The sequence below is a fragment of the Vicugna pacos genome, chromosome 11 (assembly GCF_048564905.1).
Source record: "Vicugna pacos chromosome 11, VicPac4, whole genome shotgun sequence".
In the NCBI taxonomy this organism is placed as follows: Eukaryota; Metazoa; Chordata; class Mammalia; order Artiodactyla; family Camelidae; genus Vicugna; species Vicugna pacos.
The window spans coordinates 79,636,878-79,655,240 of NC_132997.1; the positions used below are offsets into that span (position 1 = coordinate 79,636,878).

The window sequence follows — 18,363 nt, forward strand, 5'->3', positions numbered from 1 at the left end:
ACTTTGAGGTTTTGACTCGCTTATATGCTATAATTATATATTTGCAAAATAGCTACCTAGATATATTTGTTACCTAAAACAAAGAAAGTGTCTATTTTATCAGACCTTTTTATCTGGAAAGTTTTCTTTATAATTTTATCAGTGAAAGTGACTACACAGTAACCTATCTGTATTTGACTACATATATTTAAAGGTACAAAAAAGAGATCATAAAATGACAAATCAATTTGACAAAAGTGACAGTCAATTCTGTTTTTTTCTGTGGCAATAAGACAGATTCACATGAATGACAGGACCTAGGGGAAAGTCCACATTTCACATTATTTAGCAGCCATTTCACTTTGTAAGATACACAAAGGTGGTAGCCATTTTAACCTCTTCACATGTTAAAAGAAAAACAATGCTATCACCAGAAAAAGAAAAGAAAAAAATTAAAAAGGAAGCTATAGCAACCACTCAAATGGGCACTCAGGACAGAATTGGTTGCTTATTTTTTCTTTACCTTGTGGTAGTCTTTTAGGCAAAGTAAGTATTTCCAGCCTGCTTCTTCCCGTTCCTGGAAGTGGGGAAAGCACCATCACTTTCACCATGTCTATTTCCAGAAGAGAAACTGTGGATATTTGTAAAATGTCTTTGCCCACCTCTGAAAGCAAACGAAAACCAACACCACAAGTGGTCATTGATACATTTATAGAATATTTTCTTTTCCCAGGTAAGATATCAAATTATAGAACTGCCTTCACCAAATCTTTAGATCCAAATTTATTTACCGGATATTTCAGTGATCTTTAAACATAAGTGATGGAAACAGTTCTGATGAATAGACAGGGGATTTTCCCCATTAAATGTCTGGGTTGGAGGATTCCAACCAGCTTCTTTCTCAGCCAGGGAGTCCTCCAGAGTCTGCCCTGTCCACCCCACTCAATAGCACCTGCTCTGGCCACTTGAATGTCCACTCCAGCCATTTGCCCACTCGCAAAACTGGATAAACTCAGGTATCGATGTTTTTTTGCATCTATAGTCAAAGTATTTTAAGTGTGGTGGGAATACACATGCCTCTATGAGTTTGTCCTCCAGAAACCCAGGTAATCTGACCTCGGCAAGGCACCTTGCCTGGGGCACACCTTGGACTTTTTCCAGATTCACTACTGCCACTCTCCACAGGGGCTGTTCTGTGCATGCCCACTTTCTCAGGCCCATTTCAGCCCCTCTCCTCAGTGGATGACCTTTCCTCTGACTTAACAAGGAAGACAGAAAACATCTGACACAAACTTGACCTCAACTTTCTTGTCCCGAATCTCATATTTTCTGTTTGTTCTATCCTCCCCCTTCATTTCCTGACATTATTGTAGGAATAAAATATAACCCTTTCCACCTGTGATTCTGAACCCACACCTCCAATGTCCTATTACACCAAGTGGTATCAATTCTTTTTATTTTCTTGTGACTCCCCTATCTTCAAATTAGGACCTTTCTTCAACCTCACTTCCCCACCAGTTACTACCTAGTTCTCTTTCCTCCACTGCAAACTTCTCAGAACAGACGTCGCTGCTTACTGCCTTCCTTTTCTGACCACCACTCCCTCCTTAAACTCTTAACTCTTTTCCAGGGAAGTAGCTTTCCCAGGGTTCACACGCTGATGCCTCCTCACCCTACTCACACTTCTGCCACAGTCCATGCCTTCTCCAGCCTTTCTTCTTCATGCTCTTCCTGGAGTGGGTGACTCCCATTTCTCTCATTACCCCGGCCCATCCTCAGTTTTTTCACTGCCTCATCTTCCTCCATCCACAACATCAAAGTAAGTAGCTTTTCCCATTCCACACTCTGACCAATCAGATACATTAAAAAATGAAATATTTAGGCTGGGCTCGTACCCATTCTGAGGTGAGCAATAGGTCCTACCACACTCTGTGCCATCTAATTTACATATTACCTGTTTGACCACATTAAGCAATTGAGTTTGCTTCTACTCTGTCTTCTTAAGCCATCTCATCAGCTTCTGTGATTTCAAGATCATAATTCTGTCATTAAACTTTGAATTACAAATCTCCAATTCCAAACTTATACTAAAGATCACCAAGGTAAGAGCTTATTGGCTTCAAATCTATGGAGCTTGTCAGCTCACCCTATCTCTCAATCTCCACAACTGTCTTTTTCTTGAGTTTTTACTTCAATTAGTGACAGCATAAACTTCCACCATCCAGGCTAGAAACTTTGGAGTCATTGCTGATTCCTCCCTTTCACATAGAATCAAATATCAAGTCCTACCAGTTCCATCACTAACAGTTGTCCCCGCCTTTCTCTTTCTATGATTGCTGCAAGGCCTTGTACAGTGTAGGTAAGAGCACAAGCCCCAAAGCCAGTCTTCCTGAGTTTGAGTCCTGGCTCCACCACTACCTACCTGAATGGCTTTGAACAAGTACTTAATCTCATTGTGCCTCAGTTGGGCATAACAGTAGTTTCTATCTAAAACTTTGTAAGAATTAAATGAATTAACACTTGCCACATACTTAGAACACTGGCTATCCCATGGTAAGGAATCCCTTAATAAATGTTGGCTATTGTTATGATTAGTATCATTTCTTGCTTGAGTTACTATAATAGTTTCCTAACTCATCTTTTTACTGCATTCTTTTGCCTCTCTACTCCAGCCTTCACAGCAGTGCCAGAGTCTTCCTCTAAAAACCAAGTCAAATCACACCAGTCCCAGATGACAATATGTCATTAAACACAGAACAAAGTCCAGACTCCTTGGAATGATGTTCAAGACCCTCCATCTTCTTTCAGACTTTGTCACCATGATCCTTATCTAGTAAACTCTTCTATTTACCTGTTATGCCAAACTTCTGACCATTCCAAGCACCTTTTGCTCAGACTTCTGTCTTGAGCTAGAATCCTAACAAGCCCCATCCTCCACTACTTTAAATCCTTGGAAAATTCTCCCCCAGTCCTCTGTGCCCTCCCTGCCACTTCACTTCACTCCTTTCCTCACATCTGGCAGAATTAATTGTTTCTTCCCCTGAGCCTACACAGCACTCTGCTATTCCTCCTCCACTAATTGACTGCTTGACCTTTCCATGCTCCATAGGGCCTAGGGTCAGCATTTTACACCCAGTAGGCACTCAATTTTTAAAAATCAATGAATGGATTTTACAATCTATTTTGGGGGAAAATATACATACATATTTGGTATGTAAAGCTAGAGAGAAAAGTATTAGTTCTTACTATGCATCACTTAAGTGTCACCTCACCTACCAGATCGGTGGCTTACCTAGGCATTTGGATGCACATTACTGAAAAAGCTGGGTATCATTTTGTTTAAAGAGGAAACTTTAAAGATACATGTAATAAAACTTTCTTTAGGTTTTATAATTAAACAAAAATAAAATATTGTTTAAAAATATTTCAGGGATAAACCAACCCAACTTTCCTTTGTTGTAACATCAGAAACATTTGCAATTTCATTATTCATTAATTAATTCAAGAAGATTTGTTTAGGTGGAGGGTATAGCTCAGTGGAAGAGCATGTGCTTGGCATGCATGAGGTCCTGGGTTCAATCCCCAGGACCTCCATTTAAAAATAAATAAATAAATAAATAAAATAAACCTAACTACCTCCTCCCCAAAACAAATAACATAAAATCTTAAATACAGATTTATTTAACATCAACTATGTACCAAGAAGATAATAATAAAACCTCTAAATACCATGTGGGAATCCTCCTAAGTAACTTTTAATAGCTATTTAAATGTTTATCTTTTAGAAAACATGCTTCAATAACTGTTTCACCATAGCCCCATTTTTACAACCTTAAATTCTTTGGAATAAAGTGACCAATATTTAAGTTAATAAGCATTCTATGTAGTACCTATGAATCCAAGAATCTGAAATAAGCTTGAGGGTTTGGCATTGATAACAAAAATGTATCCTTCTGATGTTCCAACTAATAGATATATGCCTCTCTGGTCATACCTAGAAAAGAAGAAATCTGATTATCAGAGTCTACTTGTTCCACTAATAAGATGGTAAACAAATGTACTGAATGACAGCATGGAGATACATTCAAAACCAGTTATTATAGTTTATGATTTTTAATATTATCTGACCTTATAAAAGGCAAATGATTAACATATAAAGGTAATCATTACATTCTAGGCTAATGCTGTTTCCAAATTGCAACTTATAAGTACACAGTCAAGAAGATTCACTAAAGATGGGCAACTATTTCATCATAAGTGAATGAAATATGACAGCAGAGCTTTCTTGCTATTTCAAGTGGAAATAAGCAATTCTTAAATTAGTGATGAGTGGGACATTCCAATGCCCTTCAGTACCAGTCCTGGCAGGAAGAGGAAGAATGTAGTGAAATGTTTCTATGTTTTTATCAAATTAGAAAAAATGGGAAATGCAAATTAGGGTAAGAGAGAAGGATCTGAGAAAAGAGAGGCACCAAAAAATATGGTACAGAGGGGCAGAATTTAAATGCAGGGAAATTACAGAGCCTTCCCAACTGGGCTGGAAGCAGAATAGCACAAATGGTGGAAACCCAACTCCTTCAGGTGCTAGCTGAGTGATCTTGGGCAAATGCTTCTCTTAACCTCTCTGAACCTAGATTTTCTCACTTGTGGAATAGGGACAAGCATAATTCTTTTCCAAATGTGTGGCAAGTATCAAATTCAATAAGCTATAATATATAATGGTACCTCAAGCTGTAAAGCAGGGCATAAAAGTCTTTTTTTGTTAAACTTACTATTATGATAAATTAACAAAAGAAAGAAAAAAAATAACACATGCATCCAAATCCAATGTCTCTACATTGTCTTCTTAAAAGTATAGCTTCAAAAAATTTGAAAGCATTTAAATGCCCATCAATATACTGTCTTTTAAAATTATGGTATATCCATATAATGGAATATTATGTAGCTGTAAAAAAGAGGGAGGTCTTCATGTGTGGATAGAAGACTTTTTCTAAGATATACCATTAAGTGAAAAAAATTGAGGTGCTGAACGTTGTATATGGCTTGCTGCCCTTTAAGAGCAAAGGCAATGACTCTGGAGCCCAACTGCCAAGGTTCAAATCCTGACATTTGCCATTTACTACCTGTGTAATATTAATTATTTAAATTCTTTGTGCCTCATCTTCCCTGTCTGTAAAATGGAGACAATAAGACTATCTACCTCATGAAGTTTATACAACAGAAGTGCCTGGCACACTCTTAAGTACTTGGTAATTATTTGTGTAATTAAAAGGATGTACTTATCAGGAGAGGGTATAGCTCAAGTGGTAGAGTGCACGCTTAGCATGCAGAAGGTCCTGGGTTCAATCCCCAGTACCTCTTCTAAAAATAAATAAACCTAATTACCTCTCCCCTACAAGATAAAATACTTAAATAATACAATAATAAAAGGGAGTACTTACCTCTTTGCTTGTTTGTGTATAAAATATCTCCAGAAAGAAGACATGGGAAACTGCTAATAGGCTGCCTCTAGGAAAGAGAACTAGGTATTTGGGGACAAAGGTGGGAAACTTTGCACTATACACCCCTCTGTACTTCTTGAATGTTGAACCAAGTCAATATATTAATTTTCAAAACAACACATGTAAAACTTGAAATTAAAAGAAATTAGGGCTTCACTGGAATTCTCAGCAGACAGGCCTGACAAAGTTGCTGCCAGAAGCAGGCAACACTTACAGGAGGTGCTGCACTGGCGATTTGGAGAGAAAGGCCTTGTGAATTGCCTGAGGGGATTCGACATCCTGGACATCAAGGAAGTGGACAAAGCCATCCTGGGTGCCCACGGCCGCAGAGAGGGATGAGGGAGAGCAAGCCAGAACTGTTGCCTGTTTAAAATAAATGCAAAACAGAAACAGACTCACAGATGTAGAAAATAAACTTCACCAAATAAACTTCACCAAATAAAGTCACCAAAAAGGAGAGAGGAGTAGAGAGGGACAAATTAGGGGTATGGGACACAAAATACTATATTTAAAACAGATAAGCAACAAGGGTACACTGTGTAGCACAGGGAATTATACCCATGATCTTGTAATAAGCGATAATGGAGTATAATCTGCAAAAATACTGAATTCCACGTGCTGTACACCAGAAGATAACACAACATTGTAAATCAACTACACAACAATAAAAAATAAACCCTCAGATGCTCAACTTCACTGCCCCAGAAGATGAAGCCTGCTCTCCTACACATAAGAATTCCACAGTGTATTTGAAAAGACTGCAGAATGAGGAGAGTGGCACGTGTCGGGTGGTATTACAAGCTATACACCATCATCTTGTTTTATAACTGATATTTTAATTTATAATGGGGAAGAATTGTAACTTCCCTAACTACTACCAAGATCTATATTACATCTAGAACTTTGTAATATAGAAAATGATGAAAATTTAAGAAAAAATAGCATTTTCATTGTTTCTTGGTCTTTTCCTGTTTTTTAAATATTATTTTATGTAAAATGCACTGTGAACATCGTGGAAAGAATGCCAACACCTTGTGGTAGGTGTTGTGAGTAATTGTGGTTTGCTCTCAGCATCCATACACCTTCTTTCTGAAAAATTTCTTGAATATCCATTGAGAAACCATCTCTCTCCTATTTTCAGGGTTGAGTGGAATAGATCTGACTCTCATTTCCAGGGCTGAGTTTAAGCCAATTAGCATTTCTCATTCCCCTGTCCACAGTGATAGCTCAGGGTATTATTAAGACATTAGGAGAAATTCACAAAGCCTTCTGAAAAGGAGAAACTTCTTTTCTCTTCCTCCTCCCGTTGTAGGAGGCTTTCTTCCCTGATGATCTGATGTGAGGCTGGCACCTGTGGCATTTGGGTACCACTAAATGAAGCCTAAGATGAAACTAAAGACACAGTATACAGTCAGAGAGAAAAATAAGATCCTTGGTAATATCATTTGAGTTGCTGGATCAAGCCACAGGTGAGCCCAAGCAAACTCTATAATTTATAGTCAATTGAGTCAATAACCCCCACTTTTTATTTTTTGACTCAAGTTGGTTATAGTGGCAATTTTCTTTCACTTCTAACTGAACTCCTTGAGGTTAGATGGGGTCATTTAACTAGTTATGGCCAAGAAGATGTTTCATTTTTGAGTAAAAGCACTCAATTGCTAACTTAAGACTCTCCAGGACAGTTGGTGGAGCCCCTATCAGCCTCCTTCCCTGAGAGACCATGTAGAGAGAGACCCTGTCAGTCCACAAAGCATGAGTGAGATACAAACCACTAAGATCTCAGAAACAACTGCCATCACAGAAAAACTTGTTCTTTCCTATACACTAATATAGTACCTTATTTTCCACCCTCTGGGCTATGGAATGTACTCTAAGTATGTAAGGTAAAAATGCAATAAGGCATCTTCAATGAGTATCTCCACAGACATGAATATGAGAAAGTAAGTTGGAGTAGAATTCAATGTTCTTAAAAATATCCATTTATAAGGTACACTTACTGGCATATTCAGACAAATCCTGCTGACACAAACACCATCATCTATACCCCAAACACAAACTTCCCCTGACTGTGTGAGTGTCTGTAAAAGAAAGACAAATAAAACTCAAATGGAAAACAAGACTCTGCTATAGAAGCATGTTCTAAATTCCTGTCAAGCATGTCAATCACTCTGATGATTTAGCACAAAATTTTATTTTATTTATGTGGATTATAATTACTTTCCAATCTCAGCATCAATACTTCTGACTTGAACAAATATTAACTATTATCTTTAATACAATTTGAGTAACATGTAATAACTAATGAGAATTAGAAAAGTGAAATGAATATTTTGTGTGTGTAACATAATTGAAATAAAAGTTACTAGGAAATTCAGTAAGGTTATTGCCTAGCAAATAAGTCTAGAAATAGAAAATTATAATTGTTATTTTTTTAAAGTTAACCAATCTTGCTTTAAGAGCAGTTTCAGGATTACAAGAGAATTTGACCAGAAAGTACAGAATTGTTCATTCCCTCCCTGCCCCTCCCAACGTACACACAATTTCCCCTATTATTGACATTTTGCATTATTGTGGTATATTTGTTAGAACTGATGAGCCAATACTGATACAATATTATTGACTAAAGCCCATAGTTTACATTAGGGTTTGCTCTTTGTGTTATACATCCTATGGGTTTTGACGAACATACAGTGACATATACCCACTGTCACAGTATCAAACAGAATAGTTTCACTGCCCTAAAAATCTTCTGTGCTCCACCTCTTCTTTCCTCTCTCTCTCCTCACTGAACCTCTGGCAACCGCTGATTTTTTTCTTTTCACTGCCTCCACAATTTTGTCTTGTCCAGAATGTCTTATAGAGGGAATTGTACGGCCTTCTCAGATTGTCTTCCTTCACTTAGCAACATGCATCTAAGGTTCCTCTATGTATTTTCAGGGTTTTATAGCTCATTTCTTTTCAGTGCTGACTAATATTCCATTGTATTATGTACCACAGTTTATCCATTCTCTTATTGAAAGACATCTTGGTTGCTTCCAAGTTTTGGCAATTTTGAATAAAGATGCTATAAAAATTCACATGCAGATTTTAGTGTGCAGATTAGTGCAGATTCAACTAATTTGGGCAAGTGCCAAGAAGCTTAATTGCTGAATCATATGGTAAAGGATGTTTAGTTTTAAAAGAACCTGCCAAGCTGTCTTCCAAAGTGGCTGTACCATTTTGCCTCAGCAGTGAATGAGAGTTTCTGTTGCTCCATATCCTTGCTAGCAATTGGCATTGTCAGTGTTTTGGATTTTAGACATTCTAATAGGTGTGTGGCATCTCATTCTTTTAAATTGCAATTATCTAATGATGAATAATGTTGAGCATCTTTTAATTATACTCATGTGCCATCTGTATATCTTCTGTGTTAAGGTGTTTATTCAGAATTTTTGCCCATTTTCAATGGGGTTGTTTGTTTTTTTATTGTTGAATTTTAATAGTTCTTTGTATATTTTGGATACCAGTCCTTTATCAGACATATATTTTGCAAGGGTTTTTCTCCTATGTCTTTTCTTTCTATTTAAAGAGTGGAAATCTTTTCTTTCATGGATTGCATTTTTGGTGTTGTCACTAATTTTGAAAAATTCTCAGCCATTATTATTTCAAACATTTCCTCTATTCTTTCCTCTCTTTATTCTCCTTCTGGTATTCCCATTACGTGTATGTTATACCTTTTGCAATTGCCCAATGTTCTTGGATAGTCTGTTCTTTCTTTTTCATTCTTTTTTCTCTTTACGTTTCAGTGTTGGAAGTTTCTACTGACATTTCTTCAAGCTTATTGATTCTTTTCTTTGCCATATTCAGTCTATTGATAAGCCCACCAAAGGCATTCTTCATTTCTGTTACAGTGGTTTTTATTTTTAATATTTCTTTTTTCTTTCTTAGAGTTTCCATATTTCTGTTCATACTACCCAGTCATTCTTGTATGTTGTCCACTGTCTCCATTAGAGCTCTTAGTATACTAATCATAGTTGTTTTAAGTTTCTGGCCTGAAGCAGGGGATAAATTCAAGTTTGGGATTTGCAGATACTACTACTATATAAAATAGATAAACAACAAAGTCCTACTGTATAGCACAAGGAACTATATTCAAAAGCTTTTAATAGGTATTATAAATTAATTAATTAGTTAATTAATTTCTGGCCTGATAATTACAACATCTATGCGATACCTGAGTCTAGTTCTGATGCTTGCTTGTCTCTTCTGTTGCTTTAGTCTTTTAGTATGTCTTATAATTTTTGTTAAAACCTGGACATGATGTACTGGGCAAAAAGATCTAAATTAAATAAGCTGTAGTGTGAGGTTTTATATTTATCTGGCTAGGAGTTAGACTATGTTTACTATTTACTGTAGCTCAATGTGTCAGAAACTAAAATTTCCTCTGGTGTTCTTGTTTTTGGTCTTAGATGTGCAGATTATTCAGTTGTATTCTTTGCATCTGTCTGTCTGCCTCCATAATTTTTGGTGCAGTGGTTTTCCCTATGACCTAAATTCTCTGCTGAGTCTAAAAATGTTTTCTTTTTAATTTATTCAGCTTTTTTCTTGTTATAAGGCTCTTTAAATGCTAGAGTAGAAACCCAAAGTTCATATTGTTTGTTTTTACAGATAATTTTTACTCTTTCACAGGATCAAGACTAAAAGCACATTAAAGTAACTGCAACATAATACAATTTAAATTCTGTTTCTTTAATACTAGGGAGTGGGTAATGTGAAAATGTGGATCAAGTATCTAAATCCTAAACAGGACAATCTTGTATGAAATTTTTTTATTGAGTTGAAACAACGCTAAGAATAGATATAATTCTTATTAGAGAACATCTGGAAGAAAAATCACATAATCAGAATCTCAAGATTGGAAGAAAACATTAAGTTACCTATTCTATACTCTATGTATTTTTTTATTTGCTAGAACTTCCAAAACCTTAATGGATTTGTTGATGAATCATAAGAAAACTGAAATATGTTTCTTGAGACTAAGAAAAGGTAAAAAGTTAAATACTAGAAAAAAAGTTTCTTTTCTAAATGTAGAGGGTGGGTTTTTTTTTTCCTAAGGAGACTGAATACATGTTCTGTGTATGGCAACTCTTTCATTTGCATCCTCAGATAGGGCTGAATCATTCAGAAAGAAGGGAAACACTAATAGTTTAATGGGTGTTGACAACTCATTAGCAATGAATGTGTTTAAAGATCTTGGGAAGCTTGGATGGTGAATACAAATAGGATGGCTCCTAAGATTTTAATTGCTTTGGTCATGTTCAGAGATTTAATATCATGAAGTCACAATATGATGATGACATTCTAACTAGGGATTAGAGTTGATGATGGAAGTGGTTGGCATTTCTACCACATCTTGAAGACTAATCTGTGCCTCTTATTTGCAACAGGTTGCACATGAGAACTTTCAAAATCTCATCTTTAAATCCTATTGTGAAACAATAAAATATTCCTTACCATGAAGTATTCATTTCCAGGTGTGATAAAGTCTGTTGCCTGAAACTTCCCATCACAAGCTTCGAGGACTTTTTCAAAGGTTGGCTCCTCACCAAAAGTGTAAATATAAATAGATCCCTGTTAAATATATCAAAAAAGGAAAAAATTATGCAACCGTTGTGTGTGCAGTCCAACAAATAAATATTTATTACAAGCTTTTTAAGAACAAGGCACTGTGTGGGAATAGGTGATGGGAAATTAGAGATAAACACAGGAAGGCCCTGACCTTGAAGGAGCTTAAAATCTAGATGCTTAATTTGTTTTTTTATTGATTCACATATCAATGAAAATGATCAATAAATAGGATTTTCTTCTTTTCTCCATTTTCCAGGCATTTTGTTTTTTTAGGTTACAAAACATAACAAAGCACTTCTTTCCTGACTTCAAAAAATAATGTCTACTTATGCAGAAAATTTAGAAAATGTAGAAAACCAGAAAAGTTGTTAAGATGAACTAAATCCTATCATATACTAGACCATGGCAGGCACTAATGAAAACTTTTAAATAACCATTTGTGAAAATTGTAGAGGTGTGGCTGAAGCTGTGATTTGCTTATCATTCCTAGCTCCCAAATTCACCTCTCCAAAAATCTATTCCATGTGTTATGCATCTCTGCCAAGTAATTGTAATATGGTGTGGTTACTTAATTAGCAGTTAGAAGTCTGCTTTCAATTGATCACAAGTTCTTCAAGTTTACTTGAGTTAATCATGAATATTTTTATTTATCTAAAAAATACAATTCTGTAAAGTCTAAAATTTGATAGGTACTTACTGATTTTACCTTTCACTCATTCCTTCAACAAATATTGAGTGGCTACTCTGTGCCAAGCACAACTCTGGATGCTGGGGCTACATCAGAGGACAAGACAAACAAAAGTTCCCTGCCCTCATGAAGCTTACATTCTACTGTGGACTCAGTCAATAAATAAGATATCTAAATAATACGTATTGTAAGTTAAAAAGCAATAACTGTAAGAAGAAAATAATTAAGCAGGGAAAGAGGACATGGCATAGCAAAACAAGAGGATGAAACTCGAAACTGAGTGTCCAGGAAAGACTTTACAGAGAAGATGACCTTAGAGAAAAGATTTGAAGGAAATGAAGAAGGGATTCATGTGGATTCTGTGGGAAACGCAATCTAGACAGAAGGAACAGCCAGTGTAGACCCTCTGAGGGAGGAGCATGCCTGGTGAGTACAAGAAAACCGCATGATGATCAGCATGATGGAATTAGGGTGAACAAGAAGAAGACTAGGGGAATGAGACCAGGGTAGGGAGTGGAGGCCACATCATGAACGGCCATCATGAAGATTTTGACTTTTACTCAGAATAACATGGGAAATCACTAGAGGGCTCTGCATAGTAGAGAAAAATGCTTTGCTCACTTTGGCTGTTGTGTTTTAATTTACTTTCAATGTTACTATATTTTTTTAAATTTACTTTCATTCTTATGCTTTAGATATGTCACTTGTAAACAGTGCATAGTTGGGTTTTGCTTTTTCTAAATCCAATATGGTAATTTTACTTTTAACTAGACCAATTATTCTGTTTTGCTTTAATTGTAATTTCTTTACAATTAAAAAAATGTATTTGAGTTTAAACATTACATTTTAATTTATGCTTTCTATTTTCTCACTTGCTTTGTGTTTCTTTTTCTCTCTTTTCTTACCTTGTTTTGGGTTGCTTTTTTTTTTAAACATTTCACTTTCCCCCTCTATAATGTGGAAATTTCATCTGCTGTTTGAATTCTTTTACAGTTACTTTAAAGGTCAGAACATGCACACTTAATTTGTAAATGTCAGAAGTTACTTAAAACATTTATTTTCCTCCTGGGAAATACAATAAACTTGAAATACTTTATTCTGTTTACTCCTTCTCCTCCAACTTATATTTTTGTTGTCTAGGATTTTAACTCAGTGTTATTTTAAAACCCACCATCACATTATTTTTGCTGTTTTATACAGTCAGTGTCCACTTACATTTCTCCACACATTTACTACAGATTGTCATTCTTTTTGCATCACAGTCCTTCCATCTGGGATCATCTTCCTTCTGCCTGATGTACATACATTCTTTCGAATTTTCTCTAATGATGATGTGCTGCTAACAAACTCTCATTTTTGGAGTGTCTAAAAAAATGTCTTTTTTCACCCCTATACTGAAACGTATGTTCACTGGATATACAATTCCAGGTGACAGCAACCTCATTTCACTAAATCAGGGGTCAGCAAACTTTTACTATAAATGGACAGACAGTATATATGTTTGACACTGTAGGCCATGTGGTCTCTCACAACTACTTAATTTTACCATTGTAGTGTGAAAGCAGCCATAGACAGTACATAAGTGAGTGAGTCTGACTGTGTTCCAATAAAACCTTATTTACAAAAACAAGCAGCAGGCTGGTTTTGGTCCATGGGTCCACAGTTTGCTGACCCCTCCACTACATGGAAGATACCACTCCACTCTTTCTTACTTACATTATTGCTAGAGAACTCAGCTGTTAGTCTAATTGAAAGTCTTTTGAAATAATCTGGTTTTTTTCTTTTTTGTTGTTGTTTTTTTGTTTTTTGGGGGGGTAATTAGGTTTTGCTTATTTATTTATCTTTAGAGGAGGTACTGGGGATTGAGTCCAGGACCTTGATGTATGCTAAGCATGTGCTCTACCACTTGAGCCATAGCCTCCCCACTGAAATAATCTGTTTTTCTCTCTAACTTCTTTTAAGATTTTCTCTTTGTCTTTGGTTTTTCAAAAATTTTAGTTTAAGTCTAAGTGTGATTATCTTTTCATGTATTCTGCTTGGGATTCACTAAGCTTCTTGAAGCTATAAAATCATATCTTTAATCAGTTCTGGAAAATATCTCTTTAAATATTGCCTCTGTTCCACTCTCTCTCCTCTTTGGGATTCCAACCGAATATATGTTAGATCTTTTCACTATATCATTCATTTCTCTTACCCTCACTTCTCCATACTTCCTATACTTTTGTCTCTTGGGTACATTCTGGGTAATTCCCCTGATCTATCTTTCAGTTCATTAGTTCTCTCTCTGGCTGTAGCCAGTCTTTTGTCAGACATATTCATTTAATTTTTACTTTGTTAGTATTGTTTTCTTTTATACAACTTCTATTTATGACTTTCTCCCCTCTGCTATGCTGCATTTTTCATTTCTTCCTGTTCTGCATAGACATTTTAAGTATGTCATTTATTAAAATGTAGTTAGCACAGTTGTTTTAACTTTTGATAATTACCAGAAACTTAAGTCTTTCCATATTTAAATTTAAATTTAAATTTCTTTTAGGTAGAAAATGATTTTACTCTTTATTTCTCTCTTTTCCTTTACAGAACCCCTATTTTCCTTAGAGAACCATCCATGACCCCAATCTCAGTTCATGTTTGGGTGGATTGACCTACCCAGGGTCTAAGGGTAGGTATGCGACTTGGGCCTGGTCAATAAGAGTTTAGAATCCCTCTGGACAAAGTAACTGACCCGGGGTAGAGAGGTGACCCAAGTTAGTACAATGCGTCTAGATTCCAGGACTTTTTTTCCCAGCTGTTTATCTTTCCACCAGGCTCACCAAGAGGATAAAAACACAAAACTAGAGCTTCAGGAGGCTCTTCTGACATCATAGGGGAGAGTCTATATAGAAAGGGAGGAAACAGAGCCAAGATATGGCAGAAGAACAAGGCCAGTAGCATCATGGAGGCTCCTGGATTCATATCAATTCCTTGCACTTTTAGTTAAACACACAAAAACAAACATCCTTGTGCTATTTAGGTCTTTTAAATTGGGTATTTCTTCATTTACAAACTAAAGAGTCCTGACTAGTAGTGTATCATTATGCAGCACACTATGCCCTTCATTTCTGTCATGCAATGATGATAATAACAATATCTGAAAATTGCATATGAAGAAATCACTATCTAGCATACCTTGTCTGTCTGAATCAGCAACATTCTGTAACTGGGAGAAAACATCAAATGTTCCACGGGCCCTTCAACCTCGAGAAAATCCTCCACTTTGTAATTTGTATCTTTAATAAGAAAAGAATACACAAAGCCATCCTAGAGACCAAAAACAATGAGATAAATGCAGAAAGTCAACCTCAGTCAATGCACAGTACACTTTCCTCATCAGATAAGCTAAGAATTATTATCATCTACTGTTCATTTTGGAATCATCATCTATGTTTACGTTATTTAGAATGCCCTGTCTTCTTACCTTTATTTTGCCAACCTTTAACTATGTTTCCTGGTAAATATTCAGTTTTATCTATTTTTATGATACATTTTTCAATTACCTAAAATTTTACTGATCTCTCCTTTCTTTGAACTTCTTTAGCATTTGTCCTCTTCCCACATTCTTCATAATATAGTGGTGGGGCAGAGGAGGCAGAGTTTATCATGTGGCTGGCATATAGCAGTCTTCTGACTTCAAAGGACCCTAGCCTTAATGCATGTTCTTTAATCATTATTATGTGCATTTCCTATCTCCATAAATGACTCAAAGGTAGGGAATATGTGGTGTATTTCTTTTGTATCCTCCTTTCCAGTTTTTCACACAGTGCTAGAAACATGGCCAAGTATCAAGCAAAAATGGGCTGGTTGGTTGGTTAATCAGTTAGTTGTAAACAGATTCAGGGTAATTAAATTACTCTCAGGGGAACTTAAGTTATTCTTACACTAGTGAAAAGGCTTTGGGAAAATTCACCCATCATTTCTTAGACCCCATTACAACTAAGAGTAGGCATTTGTGGGATGGCTGGGGGGACCTGAGGAAAAATGTGCAAGGTGCTTCCTCCAAGCTCATCATCTTTCTCCACCTCTCACCAGGGTGGATGCTCCAATCTCTCCTTTAAACTAGGTTAAAAAAAAACACCAAGGGTGGCCTCGAGAATGGTGATAGTCAAAAGGCCACAAATGTAAGAGGTGGGAGGTAGTCCCTTGCAAGGTTCAGGAGAGGAGATTATGAGCTGAGTATAGGTTTATGAGCTCCAGCTTGCTTGCTTCTCGTTGGTGAAACTACATCTCCCACCCTGACATCATTGGCTAGCTGCCCTCAGATTCCCAGAGATGTGATATGTGGCAACAGAAAAGATAAAACTAGTAGTGTTTCGGGACAGCTACCAGTGGATCTGAGATTTTAGTGTAGGTCCTCTCCAGACCTTAGCGTTGATTACAACAGCATGGGAAAGTAACATGGTCTGGCCCCTTTTCATACTTCCTGAAGCTATGTGCCCTGACAAGTGAGAGCGAGGACTTTGGAGTTTGACACTCCTCAGTTCAAGCCCCAGGTTCTCCACTTACTGGCTGGAGAACACTGTAAGATTTGACTCCATCTGTCTAAGAGGATGTTCCTACTTGAGAGGGTTCTTGTGATAAGATAATACAAGCAAAACACTTAGCACAGTGCTTGGCACAAAGCAAGCGCCAAGAAAATGAAGGCTATTAACACTACTTCTAAAATGAACAATAGCCATATCGTACACGTAAGATAAATGGGCGCACACACAAGAGGCTAAGCTGAAGCTTAGACAGAAGGTTCCATTTGGGTCTGACAACCTGATACATTAAGTGCTCAAACAGGCATGGAATTCGGTGATAGATATTAGGTGTGGTTTTTTTGGCGGGGCATGGGTTTTTTAACTCTGTTTTTGCTCATTTGCAATAAGATAGACATATGGTAGTTCATTATACTGTTCTCTCTACTTTTGTATATATTTAAAATTCTTCATAATGAAAAGTTTTAAAATGGTATCCCCAAAGCAAAGAATTTTAATTAATAATCTGACAGAGTCTGACATACCAAATTATGGCTCATCATAGTAAACTGCAGCAAATAGAAATTGTATATTTTCTTGAAAACAATTAATTTTGAAGAAAAAAAATACATTACAATTCCAGAAGCAAGCACGCCTCCTTTCTGATATGCCATGGTGACTGGACTGATAAGATTTCTCCCAACTTTGGAAAAGAAAAACAAGGTAAAACAAGTGACACATAATTAAAAGTGCCATACAGAGTGGTTAATCTCATTTGCTTTCTTAGGACTATTCATTTCTTTGTAATTCTTCTTTCCACAAATCAACTTCATATCAGAATATATGCTACGATGCCTCTCAATGAATAATAAAAGCTGCTTTGCACTGATCACTGATAAGAATCACACTAGTTTTTTTTATGTTCTGTAGCATCAGATCTATGGAACTAACACTGTAGAATTGTTTACTAAATATATTTTCTTTTTTAGGAAAGCACTGTCAGAGATTTTAAGGGGCCAGAAAAAAAAAAGACCAAAACTGTATTATCATCAAGCTGTAGACTTAAGATTTGTACATTTTATGGCATGTAATTTATACCTCAATAAATAAAACACAGTGGACTAAGAAAAGTAAAATGAAAAAAATATTCTATAAAAATACTTATTAATAAAATATTGTCCTGGGGGAAAATAACAAAAAACATATTACCTTTTATGTAGAAAAACCACAAGAACTACAAGATCAAAGGCTCAGAAACATCCATCAAATTTTTATTTATTGCATACAACGTGCTTGGCATTTTGCCAGATGCTAAGACGCTTACTGTCCTTTCCTCCAAAGACTATTCACCTCCCAGCAGTCCCTTGTTTTCCAATCCAACTGCTAACAGAGTCCAGGTTGCTATGGCTCCTGGCCTAGTCTAGGTACCTACTGCTGCTTATACCCACCTGCTTATAGGATTGTCCTTTCCTGAACTATGGCTGAATTAATCTCCTTAAGCACATCCCCATTCAGGAGTTGATGTCAGTCTACTCTCAGCTGAATTGAGTATAAATGCCTTAGTAGGACATTCAAGGTCAGATATGGTATAGATGTCCCTTTGTTTCCCACTACTCCTGCCTGACCCTAGATGCTCCAGACAAACTGGACCACTTCTTGTTTCTCAACCTTCCCCATGTTTTCTTGCTTATGCAGATACCACTGCCCAAAATTCCACCTACCCTCATCTCTGCCTGTGACCTATCTTTCATGGGTCATTTCAAATGCCACCTACAAAATGGCTTAACTTGGCCTGTTTCCCTCATCTGAATTCCCATAGAACTTTATGAAGTTCTCCTCACATCTTAATTTTCCTGGCTGTAATTATTTGCCAACTTGTCTTATTCTCTTTAATAAAATATAAACCCCTTGAGGGTGTTGATTATGAAGTTATATATTTGCCACCTATGTGAACTCTGAGGCACCTTTCTTAGTGTCTTCCACACTATATAAGATTCCATATTGTAGATAAATACTTATTTGAAAGTATTTATAATATATTGTGAAAATGATACAAAGTAGTATACAGGAGGGAAATAGCGAACAATATAAG

The 18,363-nt window shown here is 36.3% G+C and overlaps 1 protein-coding gene across 8 annotated transcripts in view; it reads right to left on the bottom strand.

The window, feature by feature from the left end:
* CFAP43 (cilia and flagella associated protein 43) overlaps positions 1-18,363 on the bottom strand; it is a 90,070-nt gene that overhangs the window by 47,166 nt on the left and 24,541 nt on the right. For 6 of the 8 annotated variants that reach the window (XM_072971829.1, XM_072971834.1, XM_072971833.1 and 3 more), the window contains 7 exons: positions 16,907-16,974; positions 14,944-15,075; positions 10,974-11,090; positions 7,478-7,558; positions 5,695-5,843; positions 3,870-3,973; positions 503-643 (listed from right to left, as the gene is read on the bottom strand). In XM_072971829.1, the coding sequence (XP_072827930.1) occupies positions 503-643; positions 3,870-3,973; positions 5,695-5,843; positions 7,478-7,558; positions 10,974-11,090; positions 14,944-15,075; positions 16,907-16,974 (792 nt within the window). The remainder of the gene's footprint in view (positions 1-502; positions 644-3,869; positions 3,974-5,694; positions 5,844-7,477; positions 7,559-10,973; positions 11,091-14,943; positions 15,076-16,906; positions 16,975-18,363) is intronic. The other 2 variants (XM_072971831.1, XM_072971830.1) reach the window with 2 other exon arrangements.